This window comes from Hylobates moloch, unplaced genomic scaffold, assembly GCF_009828535.3.
Source record: "Hylobates moloch isolate HMO894 unplaced genomic scaffold, HMol_V3 SCAFFOLD_5, whole genome shotgun sequence".
NCBI classification, from domain to species: Eukaryota; Metazoa; Chordata; class Mammalia; order Primates; family Hylobatidae; genus Hylobates; species Hylobates moloch.
Genome location: NW_026652280.1, coordinates 69,554,103 through 69,571,248, shown reverse-complemented (window position 1 = coordinate 69,571,248; position 17,146 = coordinate 69,554,103). Strand labels below are relative to the sequence as shown.

General features: G+C 49.6%; 1 protein-coding gene across 1 annotated transcript in view; it reads left to right on the top strand.

Annotated features, from left to right (window-relative positions):
* Positions 1 to 17,146, top strand: part of IMPA2 (inositol monophosphatase 2) — a 50,628-nt gene that overhangs the window by 3,708 nt on the left and 29,774 nt on the right. The window contains exon 2 of the mRNA XM_032152826.2: positions 13,798 to 13,931. Within this exon, the coding sequence (XP_032008717.1) occupies positions 13,798 to 13,931 (134 nt within the window). The remainder of the gene's footprint in view (positions 1 to 13,797; positions 13,932 to 17,146) is intronic.

Sequence of the window (17,146 nt, the reverse complement as noted above, 5' to 3'; positions counted from 1 at the left end):
AATGCTTTTTGCCCTTTTTCTGGCTTCATACTGTTTGCATCTTTTGAATGACAATGATTTTGTAATATTTTATATGGGGAGAATAGAAAGATAAATTCAGCGTTTCCTGTTGCTTGGCTGATTGAAATTTATTACTGACAATTTAGAAAATTTAGGCTTCAAGCTTGTTACTGGTAACAATTGGCCATAAAAATTTTTAGGATGTCATCAAATTGAGAACCTTCTATGAATTTTTTTATACATTAGTTGTAAGTGAGTCTATTTTTCACAGACTTGCTTCTGGCTCTGTGAAGTTGAAATCTGGTTTATTTTTGTGATCCACACATTTTCAGTGCCGGTGCCTGTGTCCACCTCACGTGCTCCTCTGGTCCTGTATGTTTTTGTCACCATGCCAGGTGGGTCGGTGTGATGGACAGGGGAGTATGTCTGGAAGCCCTTTCTACACTGGATGGCTCTCAGTAACTTAGAGAGAAATGTGACTGCAAACCCTATTGAATGAAGCAAAGTTAGTTCATCTCCTCCGCTTACCTTTAGCCCACACTGGCTGTATCCACGCCAGTGCCACCTGATGCAAAGTCTGATGGAGGGACAGTTTAAGTGGAAAGGCACAAGGTTAGATCTACAGTCAGAACAGCTGACTTTTGCCCATTACAACAGGGGTTTGTGTACGGCTTTGTGAACACTTTGTTAGGGTCCCTTGCAGGCAAGTGGGGGCCTTGATGCTTAAGGGTCATTAGCTTCACAGGAAATTCATCTCTGTTTACTTGTAACAAAATCTCAGGACAAAGCAGAAAAAGAAAAACCTAGCACTGACCTCAGGACCGCAGACTTCCCCCCTTCTCTTGTTGGCCTTGCACACCCTTGCAGGTTATGCTTCCCGAGACCCGGCCTTGCGAAGTGGGCCTGTTGTCCCCTTGTCCGGCCAGATCTGGTCGCTCTGCTTGGTGTTTGCAAAACACACGTTGCATTTTCTTGCCTTTCTTCTGGCCTATGGAGTATGCAAACCATTCCCTGTCTCCAGAGCCCAGGTCCTGAGCCCCCTCCTTCACGGACCGCTTCTCAGGTGGCCTCCCTGTCTTTCCAGTGCCCCACCTGGTCCTGCTGAGCTGGCAGTCCTCACAGCTTTATTTATCCTTGCCTGGTGGTGTGCCCTCCACACAGTGGGTCCTTGGAATATGAATACTCTTCTGTCTACCTGTGGCTTTTCAGGCAGAAGGCACATTGGTGGGCTCTGGACCCGTGTCCCCACTTGTCCATCTGGCTTTACCAACACAGTGTTGTTTTGATTTGTGATTTTCCTTTTTGCTGGTTATTCACACCAGGAATTTAATGAGTGAAGTAACACTGAAAGCACATGATGAAGAACAGCAGCACCTGGCCCGTGCTCCCCACCCCCTCGTCCTGTGTCCAGAGTCCCTGTTCTCAATTTTCTGAGAGTTACACCCATTTCTAAGTAATATGCTTCTGTCATGCTTTCTTGAGTTGTTCATTGTTGACAGAATTATTCTGTGTTACGCCGTGTAGCGGCCCTGCCCGTGTGGTTCCGTGGGCGTCCATGTCCATGTTCAGATGGCCATGCAGATGTAACTCATGGTTCAGCCCAGCAGTGTATTCCTTTCTTTCTAATGCAACTTGTATTTTCGTTAAAGAACGTTTTGTTTTGCTTTGCATTTGTCTAGTTTTCTGTGTACCTATTGTGAGCCATCCATCTTCCCAGCAGGATTTTTCATGATCTCCTTGGTGTGGTCACACTCCTTGGGTCATTGCTGTGGAGCAGTGCTTCTCCAGCTTTGGCCGTGTTGGAAGCCCAAGAGGGCTTATTAAGGCAAATGGGGTCCCACCGCAGGGTTTCTCATTCACTAGGTCTGGAGTGGGCACCAGAATATGCATTTCTAACATTCCCAGCTGACATAGATGCTGCTAGTCTGGAGTGGCACTATGGGAACTTCCGCTGCATGGTATTTTATCATGTGAGTACATCACTATTCATTCAACTGTTTTATTTATTATTTTTATTTTTTGAGAAGACGTCTAGCTCTCTTGCTCAGGCTGGAGTGCAGTGGCGTGATCTTGGCTCACCAAAACCTCCGCCTCCTGGGTTCAAGCGATTCTCCTGCCTCAGCCTCCTGAATAGCTGGGTCTACAGGCATGCGCCACAATGCCTGGCTAATTTTTGTATTTTTTAGTAGAGACGGGGTTTCACCATATTGGCCAGGCTGATCTAGAACTCCTGACCTCAAGTGGTCCACCCGCCTTGGCCTCCCAAAGTGCTGGGATTACAGGCACGAGCCACTGCGCCTGGCCTCATTCAACTCTTGAGCAAACTGGATAATGTCCAGTTTGGAGTTACTACGGATAATGTTGCTGTGAACTTTCTTGCACATGTCTTTTGATTATGTATGCATTTCTGTTGGGGATTTATTAATAGTAGGAGTAGAATCGCTGTGTCATTGGGAATGTAAATTCTGCCAAGTAGTTCTCTAAAGAGGATGTACCAGGTTACACTCCACCCTGCAGTGTGTGAGGGTTCCCATTTCCCCACGTCTTCCACAACACGTGGTATGGTCTGTCTTTTATATTGTAGCGATTCTGATGGGCTTGAGGTGGTATTTTATTGTAGTTTTAATTTGCATTTCTTAGATAATTAGTGAACTTAAATGCACATGTTTATTGGCTTTTTTTTTTTTTTTTTTTTTTGAGACAGTCTTGCTCTGTCGCCCAGGTTGGAGTGCAGTGGTGCGATCTCAGCTCACTGCAACCTCCGCCTCCCGGGCTCAAGCAGTTCTCCTGCCTCAGCCTCCTGAGTAGCTGGAATCACAGGCATGTGCCACCACGCCTGGCTAATTTTTGTATTTTTAGTAGAGATGGGGTTTCACCATGTTGGCCAGGCCGGTCTTGAACTCCTGACCTCATGTGATCCACCCACCTTGGCCTCCCAAAGTGCTGGGATTACAGGCGTGAGCCACTGTGCCCAGCTGTTTATTGGCTTCTTTGATATTATTTGGGCCGGGCTCGGTGGCTCACGCCTGTAATCCCAGCACTTTGGGAGGCCGAGGCGGGCGGATCACGACGTCAGGAGATCGAGACCATCCTGGCTAACACGGTGAAACCCCGTCTCTACTAAAAATACAAAAAATTAGCCGGGCGTGGTGGTGGGCGCCTGTAGTCCCAGCTACTCGGGAGGCTGAGGCAGGAGAATGGCTTGAACCCGGGAGGCGGAGCTTGCAGTGAGCCGAGATCGCACCACTGCACTCCAGCCTGGGCGACAGAGCGAGACTCCGTCTCAAAAAAAAAAAAAAAGAAAAAGATATTATTTGCTTTTAAAATGATGGTAATAACACATTGATTATAAATTTATTCATCCAACAAAGAATCATTGAACAACTCAGGAAAGGGCTTTAGCTTTTTTACTCTGAGTGTGAGGGGAGGTTTGGGGCAGAGTCTTCTGTGGGGCTTTATAGGACTCTATATAGGGGACCACCCTGGCTGCCGCATGAGGTCTTGTGTGGGACACTAGGGGGACCAGAATCAGGTATCTGATAGGAAGCCACGTGAGAAATGAGGGTGGATTTGACTGGGGTGCAGTGAAGAAGGTGGTGAAGAAGATTTACTTTGAAGGCTGCGGTGACAGGGTTTGCCTCTGAGTTGGATGTGGGGTGTGAGAGAAAGAGAGGAGCCAAGGATGACTTCAAGGGTTTAGGCCTAAAAAGCTGGTTGAATGGATTTGCCACTTCCCAAGATGGCAAAACTGCAGGAGGAACAGGTTTGGAGCTGGGAGTCGAGTGTTCTCTTCTGCGCAGGTTAAGCTCGAATTGCCAGTAGATTTCTTATTTTATTTTTTTGAGACAGGGTATCACTTTGTTTCCCTGGCTGGAGTGCAGTGGTGCAATCACAGCTTCTACCTCCTGGGCTCAAGTGATTCTCCCACCTCAGCCTCCTGAGTAGATGGGACTACAGGCATGTGTCACCATGCCTGGATAATATATATTTTTTAATTTGTTGTAGAGAGAGGGTTTCACTAAGTGGAGATGTTGGATTTGCATCCAAGCTGACGGCAGAGATGCAGTGTGGAAGTCATGTCCCTGGAGATGGTATTTAGGGCCCTGTCCCGGACAGGAGGAGAGCAGGCTTGGCCACTGATGGGCTTTGCCGTCGGATGAGCCCAGGTCAGGCTCCCATTTTCCTCCTTGGGAGCCTCACAAATGCCAGTTTGTGGAGGTCATTTCTGAAGTGGTTCATTTCTCCAGAAAAGGCTTCCTCCCTCTTCCTGCCTGGGCTGATCGCACCTGTCGCTGGAGGAAGAGGAGGCAGGAAGGGGAGAGGAGGCGGTGGTGATGGCCTCCACCTCCTGCCTCGCCTGGTCCACACCTCTGGTGTTTGCTTAGCTCTGCAGGTTGGGGTCAGCCTACATGAGAAATTCGAAAGCTCGCCAACATTTCAAACATCAGCAGACACAGAATTCCTGTGAGACAGCAGCTGGCAGGCACAGAGTAGCAGCTGTCCCTGTGGTGGGGTGGGAGTCGGCACATGGTCTCCAAGGGTCCAAGGCCCACTGCTCCTGACCCTGTCTGAGAGGTCCCTATCATTTCCTACCCGTTTTGCTAACAAAAGCTGTCTGAGAAGGGGGAGGGCAGAAGCCACTGCCGTTGCCTCTGGGCAGCCTCATCCCAGCCCTTGGCACTCCAGGGTGCCAGTGAGGTCCCACCTGTGCCCCCTTAAGGAGAGGCTGGTAGAGGGCTCATCCCCACGGGGAGAATGAGTCCTGGACTCTGTGGCCCTGAGATTGTCACTTCCTCACCCAAATGAAGCGCTGCCCAGGGGAGATTACTGTCTTTGGAGTTTGGGGCAGGAGGGTGGGTGAAATCACTCAGCCAGAGGATGGAGAGGCTGCTAGTGAGATACAGGCCCCCTCCTTGAGCTTCAGGGGTGGAGGAAGGCAGGAGCTCAAAGGCATGGGGAGCTGAGACATTGAGAAGGAGAGGGGAGTTCCGGAGTCTAGGCCCCTCCCTCTCTCCTGGCCTCCTCCTGGGCCCAATGGAGACAGGAGCCTGGAGCCTGGTTTGCGTCTTCTCTCTTCTGTGGGAGGTGAGGGAAGTCCTTGGTCTCTAGGCTGAGCCAGTCTCAGGATCCTGTGTTCACTGTCCCAGCTCTGCCCCAGCCTGCCGTGAACGCTGCAGGAGGCCTTCTGCAGACTGGCGCCCTGCCCCTGGGCTCACCTCTCATGTGAGAGATGGAGGAGGTGCAGACCTGGCCAGTCACTGCAGTGTGCAGGGGGACTGGGAGGCCATCCCAGCGCCTGGGATGTGGACAGCTTCCTGGAAGAAGTCACAGCTGAGTGTGTCTTTAGAAAGAAAAGCAGGAGTCAGCTAGGAAAGTTAGGTGATGGGCTTGGGAAGGGGAGAGAGAAGAGGAGGGGTTGGGGCCAATAGAGAAGATGAAAAGCAGAAGGGGCAAAAGAGAACACAGCACCAAGGACCTGCAAGAAATGCACTTTGGCTGAAGTTTGAGGTGGGAGAGGTCAGGACTTGGGGGCCCTGTGTGGAGGGCAGAGTTGCAGGTGGGTGTCCTGCTCGAACGGGGTGTGGCCCTTGGGGGCTGTGAGTTGGGGTGGACTTGATGATGAGTCGTACATTGAGGGAGACAGGAATAAAGGACTTCTGGATTTCTGGCTTATGCAGCTGGCTGGCTGTCATTGCTTTTGAGAGAAATGTGAGCTGGAGAGGGATTAGGAAGTAATCAGTTGTGATGGCTTCAGCCGTGGGGTCAGCTGTGTTTAGCGATGGTGGACTTGGACTGTGGTGCTGGGAACCCCTTCCCTGTACCTCACAGCTGCAGGGCCTTGGGCAACTTTCTCCATTTCTTTGTGCCTCTGTTTCCTCATCTTTAACATGGAGAATAATTTTTGCTGTCCTCAGAGTTACTGTGTGGAACAAATGTACATGTGAACTGCTCAGAACAGCACGGGGCAGAGGAAGCGCTCTGTAAACTTGAGCTCAGGCCGTGGAGCTGGGCAGGGGGTGAGGTGGAGGCCGTCTCCAGGAAGCTCAGCTGCTGAAGGCAGGTCCGAGGGCTTGCAAACACCCACTTTCAAGGAATGGTAGGAGGGAGATGAGCCGCAGAATGGTGGGGAGATAGGAGGAAAGCCACGAGAGGAGGCAGGGGCCACAGGTCACGGGCCCTGCAACACGGAATGCAGCTTGGATGTGGGTGACGGGTGGCTGCTGGCATTGGTATGGAAGGTGCCAGTGCCTTTTTAGGGCGGAGGGCGACTAGAGATCAAGGTGAGGGGAAATGTAGCCGCGAGACTGAAGGAGGCATGGAGGATTCGAGAGCCTGAGGTGGGCTGGCCTGGGAGCCACGTCTGCTTGGACCAGCTCCTCCTCTTCCTCCCAGGGTTGAGGTTGTACAGAGATTTGTGATGCATCAACAGCTGTGAACTGCTGACCACATGCGCCACATGACACCATGTGATAGGCATGTTATTACCTGGGTACCTGATGAACTGTTAGGTTTTATTGATTGTCACATGTGTCAGGTTCTTCAGAGAAACAGGACAGGCAGGAGGTGGGTGGGTCCAGTCTGCAGGGTGGGCTGGCAGCTGGAGACCGGGAGAGACAGCTGATGTTCCAGTTCGAAGGCCATAGGGCAGGAAGAGTTGTTCATGTGGACAGAGTCCCAAGGCCGTTTGCCGAGAACCCCCTTTTACTTGGGGGAGAGTCAGCCTTTTCATTCTGTTTGGGCCCTCAGCTGGTTGGACAAGGCCCGCCCACAGGAAGGAGGGGGATCTACTTTCCTGATTCAGATGCTGATGCCCTTGCAGAAACAACCAGAACAATTTTTTTTTTTTTTGAGATGGAGCCTTGCTCTGTCTCCCAGGATGGAGTGCAGTGGCGTAATCTTGGCTCACCGCAACCTCCACCTCCCGGGCTCAAGAGATTCTCCTACTGACTCAGCCCCCTGAGTAGTTGGGATTATAGGCGTGTGCCAGCACACCCAGCTAATTTTTGTATTTTTAGTAGAGACAGAGTTTCCCCATGTTGGCCAGGCTGGTCTCGAACTCCTGACCTCAGGTGATCTGCCTGCCTCGGCCTCCCAGTTGTGGGATTACAGGCATGAGCCACCATGCCTAGTTCAGAACAATGTTTGACCGAGTATCTGCGCTCCCCATAGCTCAGTCAAGTTGACACATAAAATTAACCATCACAACACATTCACTTGTGTTGCAGTAAATCTGGAAGCATAAACATGGGGCGTGTTGTCAGGTGCACACCTCCAGTGGCCACATCTTCCTGACCTGACAGAGGGAAAGACACATCTCCTATTGAAACCGCACTCTGGCAAGGCTCCAGCGTGCTGCTCTTTGGATGATGTACAGGGCCTGGGTTCCAGAGCACATGCCAGCTGCCCTGCAGTGACTGGCATAAAGGTCGGATGGGGACAGGAGCACAAGAACAAGATGGGGTGAGACAGGAAAGATATTTGGACATCTCCATGAATATGTTAGCCTAGGATGTCTCTGAAGCTGAAGTTGATGGTGACCTTTCCTTTTAGATTTGAAATTCAGGCTTCAGTGACTTCAGGCCTATATTTCATACGTTATACATTAACAGAATGCTACTGGAAGGAGAGACCCGAGCCAGGGGGGTCTGTGAAGTGCATGCTTAGTTAGCGAGTAGCTGAAAAACATTAATTAAAAACCAGGATACCTAACTCATTGCTGGTGGAGTGAGAGTTTAAAATCTCTAAGACTGAGGGAAAATAGCCGTGGTAAAGGGGTTCAGTGGGAACTTACCTGGCAACCCCACGTGCTCCCTCGCCCTGTGGGTGTGATCCTGGCTAAAGGGCAAGGCTGTTTGAGTCTCGCTTACTGATTTTAGAAACATAGCACTTTTCCTCACCTTTTCTCTTAGCATAGGACAATTTGTGAATTAAACGTTTCTTAACCTAGTATTTTAGCATCCTATTTGCAACTTGTACATCGTATGTACAGTAGGTTCTTATTTTTTGTAAAAATACAAAAATTAGCTGAGAAAGTCATTAGATTTTCTCAGATACATGTTCTCACAACAGATACTGGTGAGGTTCTGTGTGTAAATAAGTTTGTGGACCAAGACCTTTTCATACAATACCTCATGTGATTCCTAAAACAACCCAATGTGTTAGATATACTGTTATTACAGAAGAGGAAATGAAGGCCATGAGAACCCGTATAGAATTTGAATTTAGAGCTGTCTGATTCTGGAGTGTACTTTATCCCTCTCTACTCCCACTGATATTATGAAACTGCTGAAAACAAGAATTACATCCTGGAAGGGAATTTTTCATACACATCTTCTTCATGAAGAGCTACAGGACAAGGCTTCTTTTTTTAGGTTAGCTTAGTGTCATTGTCTGTTGGTGACTGAAGAAAGCTAGCTGGCGCAGCCCCCATGTGTGCAAGTCCCCGAGTACACCTGATGGAGCCCCATCTGGTGCATATGGGTGCATGTCGCTGGCATCAGCACCTTGCCCGGGGTGAGGGTAGTTCTTGGAGCTATTGGGATGAAATGCAGAGCTCCCAACCTGGAGGAGTGCATGGCCCAGTGGAGGGGACAGGGCAGTGACCAAGTACAGTGGGCTGTGCAGTAGCTGACCCAGGAAGAGGGACCTCAGCCAGGGCACTGGGCGGACGGCCACATGGGCGACCTCCTGGAGGAGCTGTGCTGGAGTAGATGGAGGCTGAGAGCACAGACAGGCAGGAGGTGGCCAGGGATGTTATTGCAGGCACAAGGGATTGTGTCCAAAGACATGGAGGTACAGGAGGGAGGACACTTGAGGGGGCTTGAGCCTGGCATGGGGCATGCTGCCCTGGCTGGGTGTGAAGGGCCTTGCACACCTGACGCAAGACAGCCCGATTGTGAGGCTAGGTCTAGTGGGAGAGGCTGGCCACAGGGTCACCTGTAGGTAGGTGGTACAGGCATGTTCGAGCCCCATGGTCTTCCTTGTGACACACTCACAAAGAAAGTCATCAGAGAAACTGCAATAATAAATATTAATAAAAGCAGAAAACAGTTAATATTTTAAAAGATTATGAAGGCTGGGTGTAGTGGCTCACGTCTTAATCCCAGCACTTTGGGAGGCCGAGGCGGGAGGATCACTTGAGGCCCGGAGTTTGAGACCAGCCTTGGCAATATCATGAGACCTCACCTCTACAAAATAAAAATAAAAATGATCCAGGCGTGGTGGCGTATGCTCGTAGTTGCAGCTACCGGGGAGGCTGAGGTGGGAGGATTGCTTGAGTTCAGGAGGTCAAGACTACAGTGAGCCAAGATTGTGCTACTGCACTCCATCTGGGGCAACAGAGAGAGACCGTCTCAAGAAAAAAATAACAACGGCGCATAACACAACACAGCATCCTGTCTCTGAATCCACTCTTCCCGCTCTGTAATCCATGACTCGGCCCTGTTTTCCTGGCGGACACACCCAGATTGCAGCATTCCCCAAGCTGCCCCAAGGGCCCCCAGCACCCGCCTCCTCCACACACACAGCTGTGTATGTTTTGAATGTGGAAAACTGAGTGTATAAATACCAGTGAGCTTAGATAAGGTGACACAAAAGGACATATTACAAAGTCTTCTAGCATTTAGTTAACTGTGAGCTCAGTGTGCAGCAGTCAAGGACTCTATGCATTCACTCAGCAGGTGTTCCTGGAGACCCCCATGAGGAGCCCCCATGCAGGGTGCACCATGGCCTGTTGGAGGTGGACAGAGACAGGGTAGGGTTCCTTACCCAGCTGGTTGAGCAGACACATGGAGTGATAAGTGCTGTGGGTGCCAGTTGGTGGCTTGTGTAAGTGCTGTGGTCACAGTTGGGTGAGTGCCCCTCTGCCCGCAGAAGCTGGAGGCTCCTCATGTGGAAGGTGATATTTGAACTGAGTCATAAAGGAGGAGGACAGTGGGCTGGCTGAGGCGGTTCCATCAGGAGACTCCAGGGTTAATGATTCCGTGCTCACTGATTCCGTGCTCACCCAGGGACCCAGCTTTGTCCTCCCTCATTGCTCTGAGGTGCTCTCTTCCTGCATGGCTAGCACCACACCTACTTTGTAGCCTGTGGCGAGGGGGAATGGGACACGAGGAAGTGCAAGGCAGTATCCTTTTGAGGATGTGACTTGGAAGTTGCAGGTCTTGCTTCCAGTCCCATTCTCTGGGGCAGAACTTGGTGCTGAGGCCGCACGTATCTGCATGGCGTGCAGATTACAAGGCAGCTCTAGCTCTGTGCTTGCTCCAACTTGGGGGTTCTGTTCCTAAAAGGAAGAAGGGGAGACTGGACGTTTGGGGTCAAATGGTCTCTGCTACAAGGGCAAATCTGGAAGCTATTGTGTGCTCCCTTCAGGGGTTTTGACTTTATCCACGTAGTGACAGGGCGCCACCAAGTGCTCTGCTGGGGAGACGCATGGTCACCATGAGTGTTTTAGGAAGTGCGTCTGGCTGTGTTGGGAGAGTGGGTCTGAGTGCAGGAAGCTGATCTGGTCTAGCTCCAGGAGGTGCGACTTGTGGATGGAAGCACTGGATCTTTTCAACAGGGCAACCAGAAAAACAGCCAGACAGAAGGACCTGGGTGGTCAGCACTCACATAGACACTAGTGTTCCAGTTTGGAAAAATGTTACAGTCTATTCAAGCAGCCCAGTGTGTGTTTTATTCATTATTTCAAAGAACTCTGTGTACCTGCTGTATGTGTATCTGCTGAATGCCAGGGAGCATTCCTGATGCTAGGGGTACAGAAGGGAAGCAGAAAGAGCTCTGCCCTCAGAAGCCTCTGCCTGGGAGAGACAAACAGTCAACAACAAAACAGACAGGAAGGATGAATGGAAGCAGAAAGAGCTCTGCCCTCCGAGCTCCTGCCTGGGAGAGACAGTCAAAAACAAAACTGACAGGAAGGATGGTTTCAGATGGGATAGGATAAGTTGTAGAAGGATCAGAAAACAGGAAGTCCTTGGGGCAGAAACATTTGGTTAGGATCAGTGAGAAAACCCCAGAGCACAGCAGGAGAGCAACTTGGGGCTGACCTGTCAGGTGAGCTGTGAAGGGCTGGCCTTGGGATTTGGGATTTGGAATTTCCCAAGGGCCCTGGGGTTTGGGATGTGTTCTGTGAGCAGCGGGAAGCCATTGGATCATTTTCTGCAGTAAAGTGATGTGATGTAATTGGTGTCTGAAAATTCCCCATCCACCTGCTGCGTAGAGGCTGCAAGGGTGGACGGGTGGAATACCATCCACCCTTGCAGGTAGCTTTACGGCTGCTCCCCATGTGGGGATGCCACAAGCATGAAGTAAAGCCACTGTCTTCTCAGGTGGTGGTCCTGGGTTCAAAACCCACCACCACCTGCCCATCCCGCCTGCTGAGGTGGAACATCCTGGTCTCCTAGTGGCTCTCTTCACATGGGGGTTTGAGAACCTGCTCTAGCTCCATGCTACTGAAGTGAGCACCCCTGCATCAGGGTCACCACAGAGCTTGCCAGAAATGCAGCTCTCAGACCCCAGTCAGACTTGTGCAGCACAGTCTGCCCTTCCTCGAGATCCCAGAGGCTCTGCTGCCATATCCTCTCTGGGGCTGTGTCCCCTGGTTAGGCTGCCTTTCTCACCCCAGCTGTATGCACACACTCCCCACACCACACCACCACACCCACACACCAAGTAATCCATACACACCCAGAGATACACACAGAGACACACATACCCTGCATCTTCCCACACCACACCGATACACACACACCCAGAGATAGACATACAGACACCCTGCATCCTCTCACATCACAGCAACACACACACACCCAGAGATACACACAGAGACACACACCCTGACTCTCCCCATACCCCATGAACACACACAGGTACACAACAGAGACACACACATACCAGGAATCACCATGGCCATACATGAGACAAGCTTTGTGCCAAAGGCCTGTCTGGCCAGCTCAGGGTTGAGGGTCCTGGACCATGGGCAGGTGCTACGGGAGCCACATGTGAGGAGTGTGAGATTCACAGACAAGGCCTGTGGAGCTTGATTTGTTGAGAGTGCTGTGTGCAAATTGGTGATTTGAGAAAATTGACCTGGTGGCAATGAGCAGGAACTGGGAAACCCTGGCCAGAGGCAGGGCCTGGGCGGTGGGAGCTGGAGGCTGTCATAGGAATATGAAGTCCTGGAGTTATGGCTACCCAGTGGACATGGCTATGTGGACGCTGTATGCTTTTTTTGGTATGACCTATCACATTCTGAATTTTCTATAACATATATCTGTTATTTTTGCAACCAAGATTAAAACAAAAACTGCCTCGGCTCAGTACAGGGTGGGCCAGCTCTGTGATGCAGGCAGTGAGAAGAGCAGGCAGCCTCGTGTGGGGTGGAGCATGTGGGAGGCCGAGATTCGGGGGCTTCTGCCTGTTCTGTAGAATTCCCCGTGTGCTTCTTCTGGCAGCACAGGGCCTGGCATGAGCAGGTCCTTGGTGTGTGCTTATCAGAAGACGTGATGGATGTCACGTCTGGGTATCTGGCCAATTGATGGTCCTTTTGAGAGAAATACAGGATTTTGGGATGTAGCTAGTTTTGGAAGAAGGCTCTGAGTTCGTTTTTAGGTGCCCTGACTTTGTCATCCTGATGAGGGAGACACCAAGTTGTTAAGACAGACAGAAATGGGCAAGAGCTGGACGCGGTGGCTTACGCCTGTTGTCCTAGCACTTTTGGAGGCAGCGGTGGGAGGATCGCTTGAGCCCAGGAGTTTGAGACCTGCCTGGCTAACATAGCAAGACCCTGTCTCTTCAAAAAATAAAAAATTAGCTGGGTGCAGTACCATGTGCCTGTAGTCCTAGCTACTGGGAAGGCTGAGGTGGGAGGATCACTTGAGCCCTGGGGTTTGAGGTTACTGTGAGCTGTGATTGTGACACCACACTTCGGCTTGGGTGACAGAGGGACCCAGTCTGTAAAACAAAACAAAACAAAAAGGAGAAGAAAGGCCTGGGCTGGATCAGAACTGGTCCCTCTGGAGTTGTCCAGGGACTGATGAGCCACTTTTTATCCCGTCCTGTTTGGGTTTTCCTGGGGTTCTTGGGACCATCCCAGTCCTTGCTCCTATGTTTAGCTGTGATGGGTTTAGACCAGTGTGTTGGCAGCTTGCACAGCTGCGGAGCCTGTGTCGGAGCTCAGCCCTGTGGATTCTTGCATGAACTCTGAGACAGCTGATGCTGCTCCAGCCCAGAGCGCAGTGAGAGCTGGCCATGGTTCCTGAAACACAGTTTAGCTCTCCCGGGTTTCTCAGTGGGAACATTTACAGTCAGATTCGAGGGCATATCCCATTTCATGGGATAAAGTGAATTAGGGAAAATAATCTTTTACTTTACACTGAAATCTCCTAAATTTGAATTCATGGGATTATACGGGGCACAGGTGTGTAATATGATCTTGTTTTGGGCAGTTCTTACAGAGGAAGTTTCATGCTGTTTTCAAGTTTTTCTTTTACTCGAAGAGAAATTGTTTCACAGGTACGACAAAATAATCTCAAAATAATTTCAAGTAATGGAGAAATAATTATTCTTGTAAAAGAATAATGGTGGAGTCATTAAGGCTCACTAGAAAGCCAGAGAGCCTAGGCTGTGATATTAGCTCTGAGATCAATGATGCAAGTAGTCAGTGACCCACAGAGCCACACCTGCTGTCCCCTCCCCATGGCAGGCTGAATACAGAGGGGACTCAAAGGAGTGGATAATTCCTTTGCCTGGGAGGAGGATGTTTGCATGTTTAACCCAAATCCCGTACTTTTATTTCAGATCATCAGAAAAGCCCTTACCGAGGAAAAACGTGTCTCAACAAAAACATCAGCTGCAGATCTTGTGACAGAAACGGATCACCTTGTGGAAGATTTAATTATTTCTGAGTTGCGAGAGAGGTTTCCTTCACACAGGTAGGTGTACTCCTCTGGGAAACACCCCCAGTAACCCTGGCCACACTCATAGAGAATGCAGGGTCTGCCAGGGTCAGGGGGCTCTGCCATTTGTTGATGTGGCCAGACGTGAAGCCCTAAGCCACGCAGCCTAACCTGCAATTTGTCAGTTACTTAGTAAGCAAACTCAGCCCTGTTTTCATTCTTTTTACTGTCATCTTGTCATCATGTCAATGCATCCTCTTATGAATATTGAAGCAGCCCTTTTTACAACACATGCTCAGGAAAAGCTCCTTGCACCCCTGTATTAAACCATTTGTTATTTCTGGGAGGACCCACTAGAAGTGTGACCCACCCTAAGAAGCCTGGAGTGGTGATGTCCCCTGGTGGCCTGTGCCTGTTCAGCTGCCCGGGCAACTTTCCCGGAGGATGGGATGCCAAGTGGCACTGGCAGCCGCGTGGGGCCCCCGGCCCACCACCAGTGCTTAGTGATGCACGCCCCCTCGCCCAGGCCAGAGGGCGCAGTGGGACTGCCACAGCCGGGCACCAGAGCTGTCCCCACAAGAGGCCTGTATGAGCACCTCTTGACCTTTTTGGGGTCACCCTTTGAGTATTTGATGCTAGCTATTAATCTTTTGTTCAGAAAAATTAAAATATTTACACAGCATTTTGCATAGCTTTTTAAGGGAGCCATGAACCCCAGATTGAGACATCTTCTTTAACTCTGGGGGGCTCTAAGGCCCCTCTTTCACCTCTGGAGTTCTGCAGTGTAAATGCTGAAGACCATGCAAGGGATCTTTTTTCTTCATTATGTAGAATCTTTTAAAGATGTTGGATTCCTAAAACTGGAATACCAGTTATTGGATTTCCGGCTGTAGGGTGTTATAACTGTCAGGTTCCAGGTTTATATGGACTTAGGTGGCAGAAATGTAGATGGTAATCTCCCTCAGTGTCCATTCAGCACATGGTAGGCTTAAAATACTTTTCTTTACATTTATTTTTATATATTTTTTAAGAGATAGGGTCTTGCTCTGTTGCCCAGGCTGGAGTGCAGTGGCGTGATCATAGCTCACTGCAGCCTTGGACTCCTGGGTTCAAGTGATCCTCCGCTTCAGCCTCCTGAGTAGCTGGGATTACAGGAGCCACTCCACCTGGCTTTTTTTTTTTTTTCCTGTGAATGATAATATAAATGTAAGAACAAGCAAGTGTTAAAACACTTACCTTCTTTTTTTTCCCGTCGTTTCCTTCTAACTTGTTAGGTTATCTCAAGGTTACCAGCTCTCCCTCTGAATTTCTGTTTGCCAGTGGCTCACGTTTGTTTTGTTGACAACCTTTGAGTTTAAGCTTCTCTTACTTCCTATTTCCTTACTTTGCTTGAGGTCAGGAACCCAAGCATTGGTTACAATGGTTATAGGATGTAAAGTGTTTGTGATTTTTCTTTTTTTTTTTGAGATGGAGTCTCGCTCTGTCGCCCAGGCTGGAGTGCAGTGGCGCAATCTTGGCTCACTGCAAGCTCCGCCTCCCAGGTTCACGCCATTCTCCTGCCTCAGCCTCCCGAGTAGCTGGGACTACAGGCGCCCACCACCACGCCCAGCTAATTTTTTGTATTTTTAGTAGAGACGGGGTTTCACCTTGTTAGTCAGGATGGTCTCGATCTCCTGACCTCATGATCCACCCGCCTCGGCCTCCCAAAGTGCTGGGATTGCAGGTGTGAGCCACCGCGCCCGGCCCTAGTGTTCGTGATTTTTAAAGAACCTTTTGAAACCTAATTTTAGGGTGGCTCACACCTGTAATCCCAGCACTTTGGGAGGCTGAGGCGGGCGGATCATGAGTGAGGAGTTCGAGACCAGCCTGAACAACATGGTGAAACCTCGTCCCTACTAAGAATACAAATATTAGCCGGGTGTGGTGGTGTGGGCCTGTAATCCCAGCTACTCGGGAGGTTGAGGCAGGAGAATTGCTTGAACCTGGGAGGTGGAGGCTGCAGTGAGCTGAGATCGCACCACTGCACTCCAGCCTGTGTGACAGAGCAAGACTCCGTCTTGAAAAATAAATAAATAAACCTAATTTTAATCAAAGGGCAATATCAAAAGAATTTATCATGTGGATTCTTTGAGAGGAAGCATGCTACAGTAACAAACTGGCTGTTTCCAGGTCCTTTATTAACCGTATTGGCCTAGAGGTTTCTGTGATGATGATCCATGTGGCCGTGGCATGGGAGGGCTGGCTCATCTGTGTGGGGTCTGGTAAAGGCTTGGAAGAGATGCAGGATCAGGCACAGTGAAGTTATTGGGGCTGTGATGTGTTTCAGTCAGGTCACTTGGACAAACTGCACTCTGAGATTGCACGCAACCCACTGTTGGGTTAATGTGTGCAGTTGGTTCCATTTGTAAAAGGTAAATTTAGATACTCGCTGTTGTGTACACAAGGTGAAAGTTAATGTATTATGGGGTGAGCACAGGTACCTCCCTCCACCCTTGAGGCCTTAGGGTTGCCAGGGACCGCCAGGCTCCAGAGCTCCTTTGGAAAACCATGACGCAGAGCAGGGGATTATAGGTAGGGTGAGGCAGGCTCACCTGGGAGCGTGCCTGGGGCAAACACCAGCCTCCATCTCTGAAAAGGCCCCCTGGTAGGGTCAGACACACACACCTGTCCAGGAATCAGTGATTGAAAGCTGGGGTTCCCAAGCTCTAGGCCACAAGCCAGTGAACTGTGGATGCACCACGGTCAGCCCCAGTCTCTGTGTCACCCCCCACTTCCCTAGCTCTGAGGGTGAATCTGCGGACACAGTGAAAGCGGCTGTTCTCTTCTCTGCTCAGTGTGCCTCAAAAATTGAGATCAAATGAAGTTGTTTTTCAACATATTTATGTGAAGTGAGTTTTTTTTGCCAATGACTAAGATTAAAAAGAAAGTAAATCTTGGGGATTTAATTGTATTTTAGATCATAGAAAAGTTGATAAATTTGTGATGAGAGAAAATTGTATACATATTGTAAAATAGGACATTGTGATTTTTTTCTGCTTTCAAAGTATTTAAATATATCCCTTAAACAATATATTTAATATGAAGTTGCCTCTCATCCTCCTTTAGGAAAGACTTTTATTCTGAGCTTTTCGCTTTCCTTGATTTTAGTCTTTCATGAAATGATATTAAAGATAGACTTAATAACATTTTTTTAAAAACCTGATACAGGCTCCCCAGTTTTATTATTTTATTTCACTCATCCATGAAATCCA